General features: G+C 45.1%; 1 protein-coding gene across 3 annotated transcripts in view; it reads right to left on the minus strand.

The window, feature by feature from the left end:
- PRDM4 (PR/SET domain 4) overlaps nt 1-19,324 on the minus strand; it is a 35,871-nt gene that overhangs the window by 16,494 nt on the left and 53 nt on the right. Inside the window, exons 1-7 of one of the 3 annotated variants that reach the window (XM_074226780.1) lie at nt 18,930-19,054; nt 15,908-16,041; nt 12,960-13,145; nt 11,275-12,072; nt 6,160-6,309; nt 5,123-5,241; nt 3,319-3,404 (exon numbers count right to left, since the gene is read on the minus strand). In XM_074226780.1, the coding sequence (XP_074082881.1) occupies nt 3,319-3,404; nt 5,123-5,241; nt 6,160-6,309; nt 11,275-12,072; nt 12,960-13,145; nt 15,908-16,041; nt 18,930-18,940 (1,484 nt within the window). In that variant the 5' untranslated portion in view covers nt 18,941-19,054. Of the gene's footprint in view, nt 1-3,318; nt 3,405-5,122; nt 5,242-6,159; nt 6,310-11,274; nt 12,073-12,959; nt 13,146-15,907; nt 18,424-18,929; nt 19,055-19,324 lie in introns of those variants that run through there. The other 2 variants (XM_074226781.1, XM_074226779.1) reach the window with 2 other exon arrangements.

Consider the following 19,324-nt stretch of genomic DNA (forward strand, 5'->3'; position numbering starts at 1 on the left):
GGGCAATTTCAACCAATTGGGACATTCTCCTGTTTCTGGAGTTTCTCACTAGAAAAAAACTAATCTGGAAAACAGATCTAGTAGTGATAACTTTAAAATTATTGGAAAAACCTGAAAACTATGATCAAAATAAGAGCCTAGATATCATCTTTCAAGAAATTATCAAGGGAAAACTGCCCTGATATTCAGAAGGTAAATTAGAAATTGAAAGGTGTTACTTAAAAGCTTCTTTCATTAGAATATAATAATGGCTTCAGAGCTTTCTTTGTTTTATTTTATTAAATGTTTGAGATTTGCTATTTGGGCACAGTGATCAGTTGTTTAAGCTTTACTGGTAATGACACATAAATCTGAGAGCTGTGGGATTCAGAAGTGAAAGAACTAGTTTCACATCTAGCTAGAATGGTGAAATTTACCTAGAAGTTCACATTAAGCAAGTAAGTTCCACTTAAATTTAGCTGTATTAAAGCCACATCTCAACTTGGTAGCAAGATCTCTTATTTTCTGGAGGTATGAGGTATAACCATCCTATGAACTTTACAACGTGCCCTTCAGCACCATCCCTGGGGCACCTGCCCTTAGCAAGAGAAGGGGAGTGTGGACCCAGGTACCATGAGCCTGCCTTCAACCCCTTCACTCTACCTGTCCCATGATATGCTGTTCTGCCTAGAGGCTGCTGATGCTCCAAGGCTCTCCCATATCCTGGGAAAACTCTAGAATACATTACCGAGAAAATGAGATCACTTCTTGTATTACACTATTGTGGCAGTATAAAGGAGGATTTGGAATTATGGAATTCATACCTGGCATCATTTACATTGAAGTTAAATCTTAAATCAATCTAGTCAACAGACTCCAGGCTTAGAGACTTAATTAAGATACAGACACACACAAATATATGTATATGTATGTGTGTATATATATATATATATACATATATATATACACACATATATATACATACATATATACATATATACACACATATAGATATATAGAAATAGATAAATGTATGTACAGATATAGATTTACATGCTTATATATTTGCACACTTAATCTCAACAAGAGATTAATAATTGAATCCAACCTTAAGCTATGGGTAGTGAAGTTTGCTATTTAAGGTGAAATCTTATGGGACTGCAGTTGATATTATTCTGAGTCTGATTCTAGGTATGATCACCAGGAAATGTCCTTAAGCCAGTGATCCCTAACACAAGCAGACCAATGGGAAGGATGTCACAGGTGGATGTCTACTTCAGGGAGAAGTTGGGAGAGCGGCTATTGGCATGGGCCGAGGTAGGACTCCCTTGGTTGACTATCCCAGTAATCTTTCCTCTTGAATAAAAAACTTGTCTCCTTGATTAATTAGGAGTCTGGTTGTGACATTCTGTCAATACGGCTGCCCTTCTGGCTTCCTCCTGGAACTGACGCCACACCGGGGAAACATGTTTCCCTTACCACATGTTTTTTCTTTTCATGACAAGTTTCAATAATCATGGCAGGCAGCCAGTAGAAGATAGGAACACACATTAGATCTTTACTTAAGAGACTAGAGCTAGGGGTGGCTTGGTGGCGCAGTAGATAGAGCAACAGCCCTGGAGTCACGAGTACCTGAGTTCAAATCTGGCCTCAGACACTTAATTACCTAGCTGTGTGGCCTTGGGCAAGCCACTTAACCCCATTTGCCTGGCAAAAAAACCTAAAAACAAAAAAGATAAGAAACTAGAGCTAGAATGCATCAAAGTAACTATAAAAAGATGGAGCGAAGTTCTAAGCTATTCATTCATTCCATGTTCTAAACAATCAAATTCAGAAGTAGTTGGATTTGTCATCTCCTAATACAGGTATAAAGTCAAGTCCCTGGACTAAACTTATATCTGGGACCTAGAATTACACAAGCACTATCTTAAATATGGTCTCCTGTTTAGATGGGATCCAAGAGCAGAGGTCTATGTGAGCGTAATATTTTAATTTGAAAATGGCTAATAATAGAGCATGTTTTACTACAGACAATTCATTTGATACAATCTGTTATTAATTACTCAGTCTATTTACATAGTCCTTCCCAGGTCTTTCATGACAATGGGAGTAAAATAATCATCTTAGGTAAATTTATTTGTGGGTCTCATTAAACTGAAGCACAGATGTTCTCTTCTTACAAAGAGTGTTGTTACCTATGTGCTCAGTAGAGGATTAGATCTTTAGTAAGATCTCATTCTCCTAGGGGGGAAATGGGCAGCTGGAGGGAACAGCTGGAGTGAAAAAATTTTTTCTGAGAAAGCAAAAAGAACAGATGATTCTAGGTCAAATGTAAATGATTCTAATAGGATATAAAGGCCTTGAGCATGTTCTAGTAACAAGTTTTAGGATTCAGAATTTTACATATGTAATTTTTAAGAGGACTGGCTAGGACTTCTTATTTGAGTTTCCTAAGTAGATCAACAAAATAATTTGCTAACTCTCTTCACAAGGCGGTCATAGATAATAAAACTGAAGCTTTTTCCTTTGTAGGATTTGAAACAGAAGTGAAGGAGAGAGACAAAGGCTGGTCCACAGAGGTTAAATGACAGTGGAATCTTAGCTCGTCTGTCTACCTTAGTAAGTATTTGTAAGCAGCTTGGGCTGACCCTTCCACGTGGAACCTAACTTCTATTTACCAGTAAATAGAGGAACCAACTTGGCCTGGGACCCTCTCCGGGGTCTGTTCTCCTTCCTCCTTGTTGAAACTCCAGGAAGAGACAAAACTAGGGGGATCCCAATTGAGATGATTCTGATTTTCTAGCCAAGATGACTATGGGCAGTTGATGTCCAAGAAGCAATTAACATTCCTTAATTGCCAGAGAGGGGTGTGAGCAGCCATACCTGAAGGCCAACCTACTTGCCAAGAGAGACTGTCTTATCTTACCTTTGCCAGGGGAAGGTCCAACCGATGTACTGTCAAGCCAATCAGAAAGAAACACACCTAGGTTTAAAAGACCCTATTGGCCCTCCCTTAGGGTTATTGGTCATTCAAAGAGGCCACTCTCTACACAGTGTACTGGTTGCTATAAACTGATAACGCTCATGCTCTAGCTTAGAAGTATGTGTGAACCTAGATTTTTTTTTACAAATTTCCCCTAAAACAACTATTCAAGTTAGGTGGCATAGTGGAGAAAGAGGAGGAAAAACCCTGCATTGGAGTCAGACTCGTCACCGACCCTCAATTCTTGTCTTCTCATCAGAGGCAGGCCGCTGTGGTGTGGCAAAGAAAGTACCTTTAGGTCTCCCAAAGTAAGCCCTCCGTGGCCCCAGCATTCCTCCCACCAACAGTCATCTCACCTGGCTTTGCGCACAAACATCATCCAGTTACATTCATTTTCGTCCGTTGTAATGATACAGAATTCAAGAACGCCATTGTGGTACATCTGCCAGCAGAAGAGCAAAAATATAATGAGAAGTGGTTCTGTCTAGGATGGATTATCCCTGACTCAGGTTGCTCTAGGTGCCCCAGAATTACATCTGACATTCTGTGGCATCTTCACCACAAAGCCGTTCCCACACCTGGCCCACGAGGAGGCAAACGCTGCTGCATGCTGCACACTGAGTACTGATTCCCAGTAAGCACACTAAGTCCATCTCTCCCTCCCAAGCCTGGAGCTTCTTCAGGACATGCCAGTTCAGTCTGGCCTGGAGGGACAAATCCTGGACACCGACTTGGCTGGGCGGCCAGAACTTTGGGGCTTTCAGATCTTCCCATCATGAGTGAGGAGGGGCAAAGGGCTTTGGCTCCTAATTTTAGCTGTCTACAAATCAATTTAGGAATCTGAGTTCCAAGGAAGAACACCACCGGCTGCAACATAAAGATTCCAACAGAGCTGCCCAGAACAGTATAGACCCACACTGAACTTTCTACCCCCGACTTTCTGGCCTCAAAGTCAAGGGGGGGGAATAGAATGGCCATGTCCCTTAGGAGCACAGGTCCAGTTCCCACTGTCTGCCCACCCACACATGCTGGACATCCCTGGTGCTGATACCAGAAGCACGTTCCCATTGACCGACTATCTCTTCATGTCCTGATCTTCTTTAAGATGGGGAATGTACTGTCAAGCCTATCAACTCTCTCCTCCTTCCATGATGCTTATAAGGAACAGGAAGACATTCCTTTCTGCAAAGACTTCTTTTTCCATAATTCTGCTTCAACTATCCACTCAAGGCTAAGAAGGAAGGCAGAAGTTGTAGGGGAGGGGATCTCACAGCAATATTTGCAATGGGATCAGGAGGGTCATGAGAAAAGGAAGGGGCAAGAGGGAGAAGGCACTTCAGTGACAGCATCTATCTGCATCAGAAGCTTCCTCATCCGAAGAAAAGCCTATTCAGGCTCTGCATACGTGAAGTCCATACACATATCCACTGACTCCAAAACAAGGTCATGGTAGAATATAATATTTATTGATATAATCTTTCTATTTCCAACATGGGGGAAAAAAAAGGATCTTGTTTTGAGAGGACTGCCTAGATTCAGACCAATATAGCGACTGAAATCAATGTTCCACCGAGGGGCTGCTAAAATTGTTTACTTTCCAAATCTCTGCCTGGGTTTCACTTTGTAATACTTGGTTGCCCAGTAGCAAAGAATACAATAAGTAACCCAATGTTTTACAAAGAAGAACTCTCTCTAAGAGTTCTGGTTACTCCTTTTCTTCCACCTTTAATATAAATGCCTTAATAAATTTTTTTGTTAAATAAATCTTTAATTTTTATGGATTACCTCTTGTTTTCATATTGCCTTTATTTCCAAATAGTTCCCTCTTCCCTACTCATAGGGTATCACTTATTACAAAAAAATTTTAAAAAGACAGATGAAGGGGACCATTTTGGAGGTTGTCTGGGCAAAGTTACTAAAGTGATTTGCTATTACCTTCTCCAGCTCATTTGACAGCTGAGGAAACTGAGGCAAACAGGGTAAAATGACTGGCCCAGGGTCACACAGCTAGGAAGTATTAAGGTTGTCTTTGAACTCGGGAAGATGAGTCTTCTTGCCTCCAGGCACCTTAGGGCCATCTAGCTGTCCCTCAAGGAAAGGAGGCAGATGCAAATGATTGTTTTTAAAAGCAATAGAAAACTACACACACCCAACACCAACCTTCCAGATATGATTAGCTGCCTTGTCTGTCCAATCCGCTACTTCCATAGAGTGACTTTGTTGGCCAATCAGGGGTCCAAAGCAAGTTCGCACAGGAATGGTTTCTCCAGTCCATACACCTATCAGCAGGAAGAACCCAACAATGAAAGGCTGAAGCAGTTCCAAAGGTCCAAGAATAGAGGGGCGCCAAGCACAGGGACGAAGACTCACTGGCAGGGAACTTCAGCACCTCTTCTACATGCAGCTAAGCCTTGTTAGTCCCTCTCAACAAATAGTGAAAATGTGAATCAGAGATGAAGTAACATCTCCTAAGGGATGTACAAGAAGAGCTATCTGACATCTTTGACCTCTAGAGTCTGGGAATCAAGCACCTTGACTGTTCTTCAAACCCTGCTGTTCTGAAGATGACATTCAGAAAAGAATAAGCAATTCATGTTATAAATGTTTTTACTCTCAATTACTATAAAAGAAAGGGAAGCTTCCAACAACTTGGGTAGATAATTTAGGTTTATCAGCTGTTTCTACAAAGTTTAACAGGTCACTTGAGAGAACTTGAAAAGTGGCTCCTGATGACTTCAGGACCCAAATCTACTTGTATTCCTATCTAATTTAAGTGAAATTGGGGTAAATCTGTTCTAGGCAGTTGTTCCTTTCATCTGTGGCACTCAGGACACTGCTCAAAGACTTATTTGATTCACAAAACACTCCTTGTGATCAAGGCTATTTATGGAGTTATTTCCATGCTGCTGTTATGAATGCTAAGCCTGAAGGACAAACTTGCTCCTCCCCTTTTGATGGGGAATCATGAAGACCCAGTCAGGGTAGTTTTTTCTCCCTACAAATTATGAGATAATTCTCAGAGAAAGTTTCTCTTTCATGATTTAAAAATGAATTACACACAACAGCTTCTCCTCCCATCCCTAAATCCCATATTCTTCCTGGCTCTTGTGACCTCCCTGCACCAACCATCCTTACACAACCAGGGTGGGGAAGGAGGAAGCGGGCAGGTGGCATGTTAAAGGTTTGATGGCTCTTACCTACATCTGCCACCATGAGAGACTGGCGGAGGATGAGCTGCTTTGGGAGAGATAGTCTGGCTCGGCTCTCTATGGGGCTGTCTGGAACAAAAGTCACGGGTCCATGGTCAGGGCAATCTGAGGGGTAGGCTCGGTCACAAAGTGTGCACCCTGGAGAAAGAAGTTGAGACAATTTTAATGAGGCCCAAATGGATCCTAGAACCAGGTGGGACTAGGAGTTGCCTTTTAGTTCAACAATATTTTCATAAAATCTGAGTTAAGTAAAAAGGTGAGTCTTATCAGAATTACTACATCAAGTATTCATATCCATAGGATTACAGTATATTCTCCAGAGTCTGACAAGAGCTTTAATTTCCTTCTAATTCAACAGACAAGCCTCTTGTTCAATCTTGAGGTCAATAGTTCTCAAACTTCTTGGTCTTGAAATCCCCTTACATTCTAAAAAAGTTGGGGATCCCAAATTAAGTTACTGAATCAGTGCTATACCAATCTAACTACCAAAAGCTTATTTTATAGAACTAGTAAAAATGTTAACAAAATTCATCTGAAAAAACAAAATGTCAAGAATATTAAGGGAATCAATGAAAAAAATTAAATGAAAGGTGGCCTACCCATACCAGATCTATCTTACAAAGTGATAATCATCAAAAGAATCTTGTCCTGGCTAAGAAATAGCATGGGTGGATCAGTGGAATAAAGATTAGGTACAGAAGACACAGTAGTAAATGACCACTGTAATCTAATGTTTGATAAACCCAAAGATCCAGGCTCTTAGGAAAAGAATTCACTATCTGACAAAACTGCTAGTAAAACTGGGAAGCAATTTGGCAGAAACCAGGTATATAGGTCAACATGTTATACCATATACCAAGACATAGTCAAAATGGGTACAAGATTCAGAAATACAGGGTGATATCAAAAGCAAATTAGCGGAGCACAGAATACCTTACCTATCATATCTATGAATAAAAGAAAAATTTATGACCAAACGAGAGGATCACAAGATTAAAATATGGATAATTTTGATTACATTAAATTTAAAAGGGTATACTCAAACAAAACCAAAGTAGCCAAGATTACAAAGAAAGCAGGAAACTGGAAAAAAATTTTTATAGTTTTTCTGCCAAAGGTCTCAATTCTCAAATGTATAGAGAACTGAGTCAAATTTATAAGAATAGGAGTCATTCCCCAATTGATGAATGGTCAAAGAACTGGAATAGGCAGTTTTCAGAAAAAAAGAACTAAAAGCTATTGATATTCATGAAAAACTGCTCTGAATCATTATCTTTTAGAGAAATTCTAATTAAAACAACACTGAAATACTTTTCAAACTGACTAATATGAGAGAAAAGGAAGACAACATGTGTAGGTGGGGGTGTAGAAAAATTGAGACCTTAAATGCACTGATGGTGAAGGAAAAACCTGGGAAAACTTAGATGAACTGAGACAAGGTGAATTCAGCAGAAACAAGAGCATGTTACACAGAGAAACAGCAAGGCTGCACAATGACCAGGTGGGAAAGACCCAGCTCTTCTCAGCAATACAATGATCCAAACCAATTCTGAAGGACTTCTGATGAAAAATGCTAGTCTACTTCTAGAGAAAAACTGATGGAATCTGAATGCAGATGGAAGCAAACTTTTCCAGCTTTATTCTTCTTGGAGTTATTTTTTTTTGTCTGCTTTCACTTTTGTACCATGGTTAATGTGGAAATGTTTTACATGACTGCAAAAGTATGATCTACATCAAAGAGTTGGCCTTCTCAAGAAGCGGGGAGGAAGGGAGTTTGGAAGTCAAAAGAAATTTAAGGGGGCAGCTAGGCAGTGCAGTGGATAAAGCACCGGCCCTGGAGTCAGGAGTACCTGGGTCCAAATCCTGCCTCAGACACTTAATAATCACCTAGCTGTGTGGCCTTGGGCAAGCCACTTAACCCCATTTGCCTTGCAAAAACCTAAAAAAAAAAAAAAAAAAACAAAACCCAAAAACCAAACAAGAAAAGACATTTAAAAACGAAATGTTAAAAGTTGTTTTTACATGAATTTGATTTTTTTTTTTTTTTTAAGCTCAGGTACTCCTGATTCCAGGGCCGGTGCTCTATCCACTGCACCGCCTAGCTGCTCCGTTTTACATTCATTTGAGAAAAAAATAAAGTAAAAACATTCTTAGAATGTTAAAATAACCAAGTAAATCAAAGTTGGTTAAGTGTCTACATGTGTGAGGATTCCAAAAACTGGGTTATTTGTTTTTAACATAGGTTATATCAATAATTACCATACTAAAAATCAGAACAGATAAATTTTTTTAAAAATATCCATTCCTTCTAAAATAATAATAATAATAATAATGATGATGATGATGATGATGATGATGATAATGATGATGATAATGATAACGGACAGTTAGGTAGCAGAGTGGACAGGGCACACCGGCCCTGGAGTCAGGAGAACTTGAATGCAAATCTAGCCTCAGACACTTAATAATTACCTAGTTGGGACAGCTAGGTGGCGCAGTAGATAAAGCACTGGCCCTGGAGTCAGGAATACCTGGGTTCAAATCCGGTCTCTGACACTTAATAATTACCTAGCTGTGTGGCCTTGGGTAAGCTACTTAACCCCATTTGCCTTACAAAAACCTAAAAAAAAACCCAATTACCTAGTTGTGTGACCTTGGGCAAGCCATTTAACCCCAACTACCTTGCAAAAACCAAAAATATAAAAAATAAATAAAAATAAAATCCAGCCTCAGTCATCTACTAGCTTGTGAATCTGGGCCACTCATCCAACCCTAACTGCCTCAAAAAAAATGATAAATGATGATGATGATATGTTCATTACATGTTAACATACTTTTACCAAAAAATAACAATTTCCAAAATTAAAAAAAAAATTAGTGAGAAGAGTGGTCTAGTTTCACATTCTTCTGCAAATCTCTTTAAAGTTTTAACAGAAGACAGTTGGATTCTCCTTTCTCCTCCGGCATTCCATCTGTCACAACAGGTTGTTATGGATGAAGTATATGAAAAAAGTTTGACTTCACACAGGTAGCTGGACAAGGGAGGGGGGTAGGTAAACAACTTCTCAGAATCATTTTGAAAATAGTTTTGACCTTGGAATTCTGAAAGTGTCTTGGGAGCCCTAAGACCACACTGAGAACGGCAGCCTCAAGAGAATGCTAGCCAGATCTTTTATTGTCTCTTATCAGGCAAATTTCACATTCCTCAATAAGAAAATATTTTTAGTCCTCAGCTCAGAGCAGAACATTCTATAGGTGCTAATCAAAGACCTGAATGGATATATGAACTGAGCTCCCTTCCCTCAATGTCTTTCCTGGGTCCATCCTGCCTTCCAAATAAAGTATAAGCTAATCTATCCCTGACAACCCCACCCCTGCCAATGGGGACCTAGGACAGTTCTAAGAAATACCAGAAGCACAGCTCAGGGCCCAGTCTCTGAGTGGGGTGTCTGGCTTTTTAGCAGAAAATAAATGAACACATTAAGTCATTTGTACTCTAAAGCCTTAGTGAGAAGCATTTGCCTGAGCATACTACCAAGGGACTATCTTACAGAAGAAGGCAGCATCCCCTCAGCAGTGAGCCTTCAGAGGGGACCAAGGCCTCATACCTCTGAAATATGATTAAAAGAAGGAAAAGAACAGACAGTACTCTGATGCCACAACTGCTGTCTGGTATGGGGGATGGAGGTGAGGTACCAGGACCTGAGAAAGCAGCTTAGACCCATGGGATTATCACAGATGGGCTCATTCTTGAGAGAGGAGAAAGGAAGCCATTCTTTTACTTACAGAAATCTTCGTCTTTTCTGTATAGGTGGGTTCAAATATTTTTAAATTCCAGAATCAGGATCCTGTCTGAGAAGGGGTCTTGGCCACCCATGATTTCAATACCTCTCATCCCCATGGGACCATAGACTGATGGAAAGGGACCTTGGTGGCCACTGAGGTCATCCTCATGAGGGGGGGAGCCCTCCCCCCATTTAAAGATGAGATAATTGAGACAGGCGGAGGTAAAGTGACTTGTCCAGGGTCATCCTCCTAGAGAGGGTCTGAAGTAGAAATTGAACTCAGGATCTCCTGATTCTGAGTCCAACACAACAATTCTAGGGAGAAACTCATCAGCTGGCATGGAGAGAAGTAGAAGCCCCAAAGGATCCTCCTTGGCAAAGCAAAAATAAGTCAGTTTGAGAAAAAAAAAAGAGGACTCAGAAGAAAGATCCAAGAAGTCATGCCTGTGTTACATCTTAGTAGTGGTGGAGTCGATGGGAGGCAGGGGAAGGAACGTTTACAGAGCACCTATTCTGTCTCAGGCACTGTCTTATGCACTTTACAATTATTTTCTCTTTCAATCCTCACAACAATCCTGGGGAGCAAGGACTACCATCCTCATTTTAAATTAAGGGAGGGGCAGTGGCTAGGTAGTGCAGTGGATAGAGCACTGGCCTTGGAGTCAGGAGGACCTGAGTTCAAATCTAGCTCAGACACTTAATAATGACCTAGCTGTGTGGCCTTGGGCAAGTCATTTAACCCCATTTGCCTTGCGAAAACCAAACAAAAAAAAATAAAGGGAGGCAGAGGTGAAGTGACTTGCTCGAGGTCCCACAGCTACTAACTGGATCTGAACTCGAGTCTTCTTGACTCCAGGTCCAGGCTCTGTGCACTCTGGTAGGCTGCAGAGAGTTCTGTGTTGGCAGTCAGGCCTCAGACACTCAGGCTTTAGGCTCCAGGTAAACCACTACCTCTCTGCCTCCATTTTCCCTTTGGTATGAGGGTACTCTTGACCCCTCCCTCCTAGTGCTGTCTTATCTTAAAGAGCTCTCTGATGATAAACACTAGGTCTCAATGAGTGTGTAGAGTCCTTGGGGGTGATGGCACCCTGAAATCACCCTGTGTATTTCCACTGGACTGGAACCAAACATCTACAACATGTCAGAGCCATCTGAAAAGAGGGGTGGGGGCAATACTTTAACACAAAAGCGAATCTGAGCTCAAGAGCACATTCCACTTTCTAGACTCCAGGTTCCCCCACCTCCAAGCTAAGCTGTTTGCTAAAGATGTAGGCGTGATGATGCCAGCATTGTCCCCATCCCCCACAGGCAGACTCACAGATGGTAAACAAAGTCGCCATATTCTCCTTGTTGGAGTTGGAGTCTTCCATCTGCAGAGATGGTGGCACAAAGGAGAGGTTGTCTGAAGCCACGTCTACATGGCCTGAACCCATCGCGACCTCCTGGGGGATGGAGGACACAGCCACAGGCTCAAGACTGAGGCCCACTTCATGCAAAGAGACAGACTCCAGGGAGGCCAGGCTGTGTGAGGTAGAGAGGGCCACGCTGACAGAGTTGGTGCTCATAGCCACGGGGTGGATGGAGTCAGTGAGGCCATTGTCGGGCAAACCACTGACTCGTCCCGCTATGTGGTCAGTCTCCATGACCACAGGAAGTTCCAGGCCATTCCCATGAAGAGGGATCACACCCCCATGTCCCACAGCATCTGCTGTCAAATTGTTACCAACCGAGTCCACAGACAAAGGTTCGTGGCTTCTGGAACCGTTTGGCATCTGTGAGTGCTCCCCTGCAACACCCTCCATCGTCAACTCCTCGGCTGCCATGCCATCTGTGGAGATAGGGCTGGTCACCCTGGAGACGCTCTCCATGGTGATGGCAGTGTCCAGCCCGACCTCATGGCTGTCCCCAGGATGGAGGCTCGGGGCCCCATGAGCATTGACCGCACGAGAGTCTAGAAGGACGATGCCCGGTTCCAAGCCGACATTGCCGCCAGGTTGATAGGGATCTAATGCCGCAGGGTTATTCGGGACAGCCAGGGCAGGGTTGTTGTCCACACTGAGGGAGTTGGGGTGGATGTATTGAGGAGGAGGTCTGTCAGCCAGGTAAGACAAGATGCCTGATGAAAGACAGAAAGAGGAAATGAGGGATCAGGGGGATCCAGGAACATATGAACATTCTCCAACATTACTGGAACAGCATCTACATTTACAAATGGACACAAGCTACAATTTTTCCTATGAAGGTCTGGATGACTTTTTCCTGTTTAATAAAAATAAGCTTGGTTTTCAAGGATTAATGTAAACATGCACACAAATCTGTTCCTGAAGACTCTGCTAAGAAATAAGAATGAAAATAAAACAAAAATGGCCTAAAGGTCCCGATCTCCGGTTAATCTTGTATATATTCTTAGCGGTCTGGCTATCTAGTCTGGCTGAGGTCAAAGGTACTGCTCTGACAGGAGAGGCGCTCAGAGCACTGAGTGCTTTTTAAATGTTGTTGACTGACCAGTCAACACAAGGAAAACCCAGAGAAGGTCCTTTTTAAACTCCTAAGTGGTCAGGCTCACTTCAGCCCCGGAAAGCTGGGGATTTGACAAAGGACACTCTGAATGATAAAACCAGCTTGGGAGGGGGTCAAGTGGCTCTAGACCCCTTAGCTGGGGACTGCTCCCCCAAACTGCTGTCAGGACCACTCAGACCTGTACACTTGCAGAGGCGAGCTCTTCACTGATGTGTCCTGAACCCCTTGGACAGTCAGTTTGGTGAAGCTTACCAGGTCACCCCTTCTCAGAATCATATTTTTAAATGCATTAAATCAGACAGGCTCACAAAATTAAACAATTATAGTGAAATAGAATGATCAAAATATTTTTTAAAAACAGGTTCCCAAATGGTAGGTCTCTGAGCCTTCTGTCATACAGAAAAAGCCCTGAATAAAATCAAAGTCTTAGAAGTGGTCTGATAAACAAAAGGACAAAGGCTCCCCCGGCCCCAAAGGACTTACCAGGTAGAATGTGCCGGAAGTAGCTGCTCTCCAGGTGTGGGTATGGTGGAGGTGGGAGAGGGTAGTTCCTCTCCGGTAATCCACACATCACCCCCCGATCGCCAATGCCCATTGGGAGCATTAGAGATAAGGCAGAAGGCAGAGAGCTTAAGGAAGGACCAAGATTGGGAATTGCAACTGGCAGTCCTGAAAAAAAAATATATTTCCTTTAAAAGCAAATTAAAACTTCTAAATATCTTCTTGGAAAACACTGATTAAAATCTCAAAATTTCTTTACATTAATAAAAATCCCACTTACCTAAAGAAGAAACCTACTTCTTTCTGCCTAAAAGAGATGGGAATTCCTGGGACAGAAAGAGCCCTTTTAGGTTTATGCATTTGATGCTTTGGTGCATCCTTTTTTCTTTGTCAAATAAGATAGGGTTCAATCTGGAGAGCAAGGGGAAAATGACTGGGATATCAAGACCAGAGGCACCAATAAAATATTTTTAAAAATAAGGTCAGGGACTGGACCAGTCAGGATCATCCTCTCCTAAAGCAGGTTGGCACCTAGTCTTCCCTTTAGAAGCATAGAGAGAGCCCTAAGAAAGAGCAGGGGGAAGTAACATGACTTGCCCAGGGTCACTGAGCCTATATGACATGTCCCCAGGTTAAACCCAAGTCGTCCAGGCTCTGGGGCCAGTTCTCCCCCTCAGTTGAAAGAGAGGCTTCCTCAGTCGACATCAGAAAATAAATAAATAAATATGCTACCCAGAGTTTTGCATTCCTCCTTAGAGTATGTCTCATAAACAACATTACAATGAAACAGAGACCTCGCTTTTTCCTCACTTGGTGATCTAATGCTACATTTTTAGATCTTAACACTGGTTATTTAATAACCAGCAAGAGTCAAAATGATTCTGATAACTTTAGACCCCATAAACTAAATATTCAAAGACAATTCAGAAACAAGTAAATAGTAAATGTGATTTGAAAATCTCAAATTAAAATAATACATTTAAGGCTTAAGTGACCTCATAACCGCAATCCCCTCAATCCACAACAAAAGGAACCTAAGGCCCAGAAGGAGACATGACTTATCCACAGTCTTGCAGGTGAATATATGCAGCAGGATTTGAATATGGATTTGAGAGAGTATGTGTATACATTCCCATTTGGGGACAAAGACAGTGTCTTAGACACACAGAATCCTGAACCTGAGGCTGCCCCAGAGGTCATCTAGCTCTACCGAGGCTTAAGGGGGGGAGTGACTCACATGAGGTTCAGAGGAGAAGCTTCAGAAGCAGAGCACAATCCCCCAGCATCTCAGACATCAGCCAGACCCGGCTCTGCCCGACATGAACTGTCCTCTACTAATGCTAGAGGAGGTGGCAGAAGTCCCTGGCGCTAAGGACCTCTTCTGGAGTGAGTTCCTCAGGGTGCTGTGGTCAGCATGGCAGAGATAGTCCCTCAGACCTGGATGGCCTATGTTTTCTTCCAGTACCAGGCAGGATATGGTGGAGTGCCCTGGCCAAGGCTGAGTGCCCTTGAAGGCTCTTTTCTCTTCTACAAACTATAAGGGCTAATGATCCAACTTGGTCAGTCTTAAGTACCTACTAAGTGGAAGGTCCTGTACCCAAGTCCTGGGCCTCCCAGTACAGGTGGAGGGGCACAACTCACTGGGGAATCAGGGAAGGCAGCTTGGAGGAAGTGGCCCTGGGACTAGGGAGAATGAGGGCCAGAGCTGGAGGGACCAGCCCTTCCGTCAAGTACATGGAACACCAACCAGAAACTGGAGGCTGCGGTCTGACTGTGAAGGGCCATCAATGCCTGGTTGGCAGAGTGGCATTTATTCTAGTGGATAAAAGAAACCAGGAAGGCCTTCTGAATTGGGGAACTCAGTTAGATGTGTGCTTTAGGAAGATGATTATGTTGGCAGCCTGGCTTCTTGTTTTGTTGGGAATAAGAAAACCCCATATTCAAATCCAAGCTCAGACACCTACCAGTGGGATGACCTTGGACAAGTCACAGAAGGTCACTAAAGTTCAGGTTCTAAAATGGCGAGTTACTTGTTTGCCAGTTGTGAAACTCAAAGGTGATGAGATCTGTCAAATGTTTTATAAGCTCAGTTCTATGTTGGTAGTTGGGGGGAGAGTATAATGCAGTGGGGTAACAATGAGGATGGGAGCAGTCTGAGTGGGAAGGACAGAGACACAAATTACTGTTAAAAATGGCCAGATGGACAGAGAAGGGGCTGGAAGATTCATGAGGATGCCCAGACTGCACAGACACCCTTTAAGGTCTCTTGGAGTTCCACTGTTCTATGATCTGAGGAAATTCTGCAGAGAAGAAAGAGGTCAAAGGGTGCCAGGGAGCCCAAGGCAGCATCACAAAAAGAATGCAGTCCTAGGACTTGGTTCAGCTCCCTTTTCAGCCAGGCACGTCCTGTGAGAATGAGCAAGGCTTTCCCTTTGCTAGTGGCAAGTTCCTTCATCAGTCAAAGGAGAGCTGGACTGGATTCTACATCAATTACCTTATAATCAACATAATGTGCCTAAGATTTTAAGTCTTCAAAATCTAAGCAATGTGAGAATTTAAGACCCCAAGTCCTGCATTACCTAAGCAGGCCAACTTGGCACCAGATCTGCTCACCCAGACCCAATGGACTCAACCGAAATGAGAAAGGCCACAGAAGGGTTGAGTAGGAGGAAGAGGTAGAAAGCAGCTCTCCTCAATGGGGCTGCTGAAGCTGTCAGGAGCAAGGATCTTAGAAAGAAAAGGGAAGGGAGCTCCCCCAATGACATCAACCCCAGGACGGGAGCCCCACTTTCTGCAAGTGGACTCATGGCCCTCGGGCTACTAGCCATAATGCCAGTGTGTTTACCATCCATCCACCCACACCCCTTCAGGTTCAAGGAATCACCCAGAGCCTGTGGGGGAACAGTTTCATGTCAGGGCAGACCACTCACCTGGGGCAGGGATGGCATTGTGGGTAGGTGAGGCAGTCAGGCCGAGGTGACTTCCTGAGACTGGCAAAGCATTGCTTACAGAGGATGAAGCAAGCTGCTCCATCCCCACAGGACTCAGATTCATTTCATTCATTCTAGGAAAGAGCACAAATGCTGTCAGCTTAAGTACCGGTGCCCAAGGGAAAGAGGAGTACTGGACTGTAGCCCCTTCAATGTGTCCACTGGAACCAGATGGTGCCATACCCACAGGCTGCCCACCCAGACCCAGCCTATGACTCTCTATTTCTTCCTGTTAAAATGGCCTTTTAGTTTAGCCAAACATCCAATCTACGAATAGGTTTAAAACAAAAATAAACTATCAAACGACCAAACCAGCCTACAAGGTCTGCATCAGTGTTTTCTCCCTTGGAGCAGATCATCACACAAGTTGTTGAGAAGTGATGAGGTTCTGCTCTGGGCTCAGCTTTGACAGTGGGATCAAGCAGGGGAGAGCTGCTAAACTCAGAGCCTGAAAGAAGGACCTGGGCTTACATCCTCTGGACCCACTCTGGGGGTCTCCACTTTTTTACCTGTAAAATAGGGATAGTGACAGTGGCAACTGGCACATCTGCCTGTCAGGGAGAGAATGACAGTGGAGGCCACTTCAAACCATAGACCAAAAAAAAACTTTGGAAAAACCTCAGCTATCTATTTCTCGAGCATTAAGAAAGCATCTCAAAGGCACTAACAGTGGTGCTGCCACAGATGAAAGAACAAGAAAAGGTCACCATTCATGACTTAGCAGTTCTGATAGGAAACTAATCTCCAGCCAATATCCTATCAGCATCAGCACCAAAGATGCCAGGCAGCAGATGCCAAGAGATGCATCATGAGCACGAGGGATGATCCTCTGAGCCACTGGAAGTCACAGTGATCCTGCTGGCTTCTCTAATAACACACAAGACCAGAGAAGTGGAAGGTTGCCCCCACGGAGATTCAGTTCTAGAATTGAACAGGCCAAAATAATCTAAACAAAGCATCTCTTAAGCTATATGAACTTTCCCCTGAATACATTTTACAGTACCTGAGGCCAAAGAAAGTGCTATAATCCTATTGTGGTAGGTGGACTATTTAAATATTCATAGGCCCCATTGCATTCCAAAGTCATAGACTTCACTCAGTCATAAATGGGTGCCCTTGGGGCTATAAAACTGTGCATCTATAGCCTTTGAGGCAGCTATACCACTACTGGGTCTACATCCCAAAAAGATCAAAAGGAAAAAGACCTGGGAAAAAAATTTTTTTTAAAAGAAAAGGGTAGGCTAGGTGGCACAATGGATAGAGCACCAGCCCTGGAGTTGGGAGGACCTGAGTTCAAATTTGACCTCAGACACTTAGTAATTACCTAGCTGTGTGGCCTTGGGCAAATCACTTATCCCCACTGCCTTGCAAAAAACCTTAAAAAAGAAAAAGACCCGGAGACACCAAAATATTTAAAGCTGTTCCTTTTGGGGTGGCAAAGAACTGGAAATTAAGAGAATGGCCATCAGTTGGGGTATAAGAGGATGTGGTATAGGACTGTGATGGAATACTACTGTACTAAGTGAACTTCTACAAAGTGAATTAACTCTGTGCTGATTAACCATGAATGACAGCTATTCTCAGCAATACAATGATCCAAGACAAGTCTGAAGGTCTCATGATGACTTAGGACTCCAGAAAAAAACAAAAAACAAACTGATAAAGTCTGAATGTGGATGGACGCAGACTCTAAACTTTCTGATTCTTGGGGGTTTTTGGTCTGTGCTCTCTTTTGTGACATAGCTAATATGGAAATGTTGTGCATGACTATACAAGTATAATCTACATCAAATTGCTTGTCTTCTTAAGGAGAGAATTTGAAACTCAGAATTTTACAAATATGGATATTAAAAATCATTATATTGTCAAAAAAAAAAAGAAAATATCTTTTTTAAAAAATAGTGAATGTCCTTGAGCCAGGCAAAAACAAAGTATGTATACATCAGGGCAAATGAGATTCCCCAATGGAAAGGCAGCAAAGCCCAGGGCTTCCTGAGAGCTATGCTTCCCACTAGCTCCTGGGCACTGTTCTTCAGGATGTTCCACTGGAGCCAAGTGGAGACCTGACCCGGGCAATAATAAGTTTGTTTCCTTTAGATCCAGGCCCTCCAACGAGCCTGCCAGCCACTCGCACTCGTGTCCAGGCTCCCTCTGGTCCTTCCCTCCCCCTTCTCTGCCCCACGCTGCCTGACATCCCTGCTTCCATTGCTCCTGCCAGTTCACCGTCCTGGTCCAGGCGGGCCTGGTCCAGACGGGCCTGGTCCAGGGGTCCAGGCGGGCCTGATCCAGACGGGCCTGGTCCAGGGGTCCAGGCGGGCCTGGTCCAGACGGGCCTGGTCCAGGGGGCCTGGTCCAGGCCGGCCTTCTCCTGGCGCACATCTCAGAGGCCACCCCGGCCCGGCCGGCTTTCCCTATCCCCGGGATGGGCTGCGGCCTTCACTAGCCACCCTTCTCCCTCTGCCTCCTGGAAGGCCCTTCACCCAGTGCCCCCTCCTCCCTGCCCGCTGGCCCGACCCAACCCCGGGGGCCATCCTCTTTCTCCATGGCCCAGCCTCGTCACCACACCCGGCCCTGCCAGGGCCGCCCGGCGCGGGGTGCGTGGCAGAGAAACGCCGGCTGCGTGATGCTGCGTGGGCCACGCGGCTTCCGCGGCCGGACAAGCCAAAGGGGGCGGCCCCGACCCTGAGCCCCCTCCTTTCGGGCCTCCTCCGGGGGCGGGGCACGGGAGCCCCCCGCGGCCGGCCCGCCCCGAGGAAGCGCTTGGCCCGCGGCCTGCCAGGCGGGGGGCTCGAAGGTCCCACTGGCACCCGCCCCCCGGGCCGATGCCCCGCCACGCCGCCCCCTCCCCGGGCCCCGGGGCCAAGGCCGCACCGCCGGGTCTTCGGGAGTGGCTGCGGCCGCACTTGAACCCGGCCTTGGCCGGGGGTCACAGTGGGGGCCCGGGCGGGGCGGGGCCGCTCACCTGGGAGGCATGGGCTCGGCGCCGGGGGTCCGCAGGGGGGCTCAGGGCCCCGGGGCCCCCCGAGGGAGGGGGCGCATCCCCGGCCGGATGCTGCGGGAGGAGACGCGGCGCGTCCGAGCGGCCCCGCCCCGCGACAGGCCCCGCCCCCGGACACGCCCCTCCGCTCCCTTTTAAAGCGCCGTCCGCGGGCATCCGCGGGGGCGCATGCGCGGCGAGGACGCGCGCACGCGCAGACAGCGGCGGGGGCGGAGCGCGAGCTCCGGTTCCGCTTTGTTTCCCGGCCGCGGGACTCCGCCCCGTCACGACGGCGCCGCCCCTCCCCCAGCCCGCGGTCACCCGGCGCCTCCCCTCCCCCCGCGAGCCTCCCCGCTCGGAGCCCCCGCCAGCTCTACCCT

This window comes from Macrotis lagotis, chromosome 2, assembly GCF_037893015.1.
Source record: "Macrotis lagotis isolate mMagLag1 chromosome 2, bilby.v1.9.chrom.fasta, whole genome shotgun sequence".
NCBI classification, from domain to species: domain Eukaryota; kingdom Metazoa; phylum Chordata; class Mammalia; order Peramelemorphia; family Peramelidae; genus Macrotis; species Macrotis lagotis.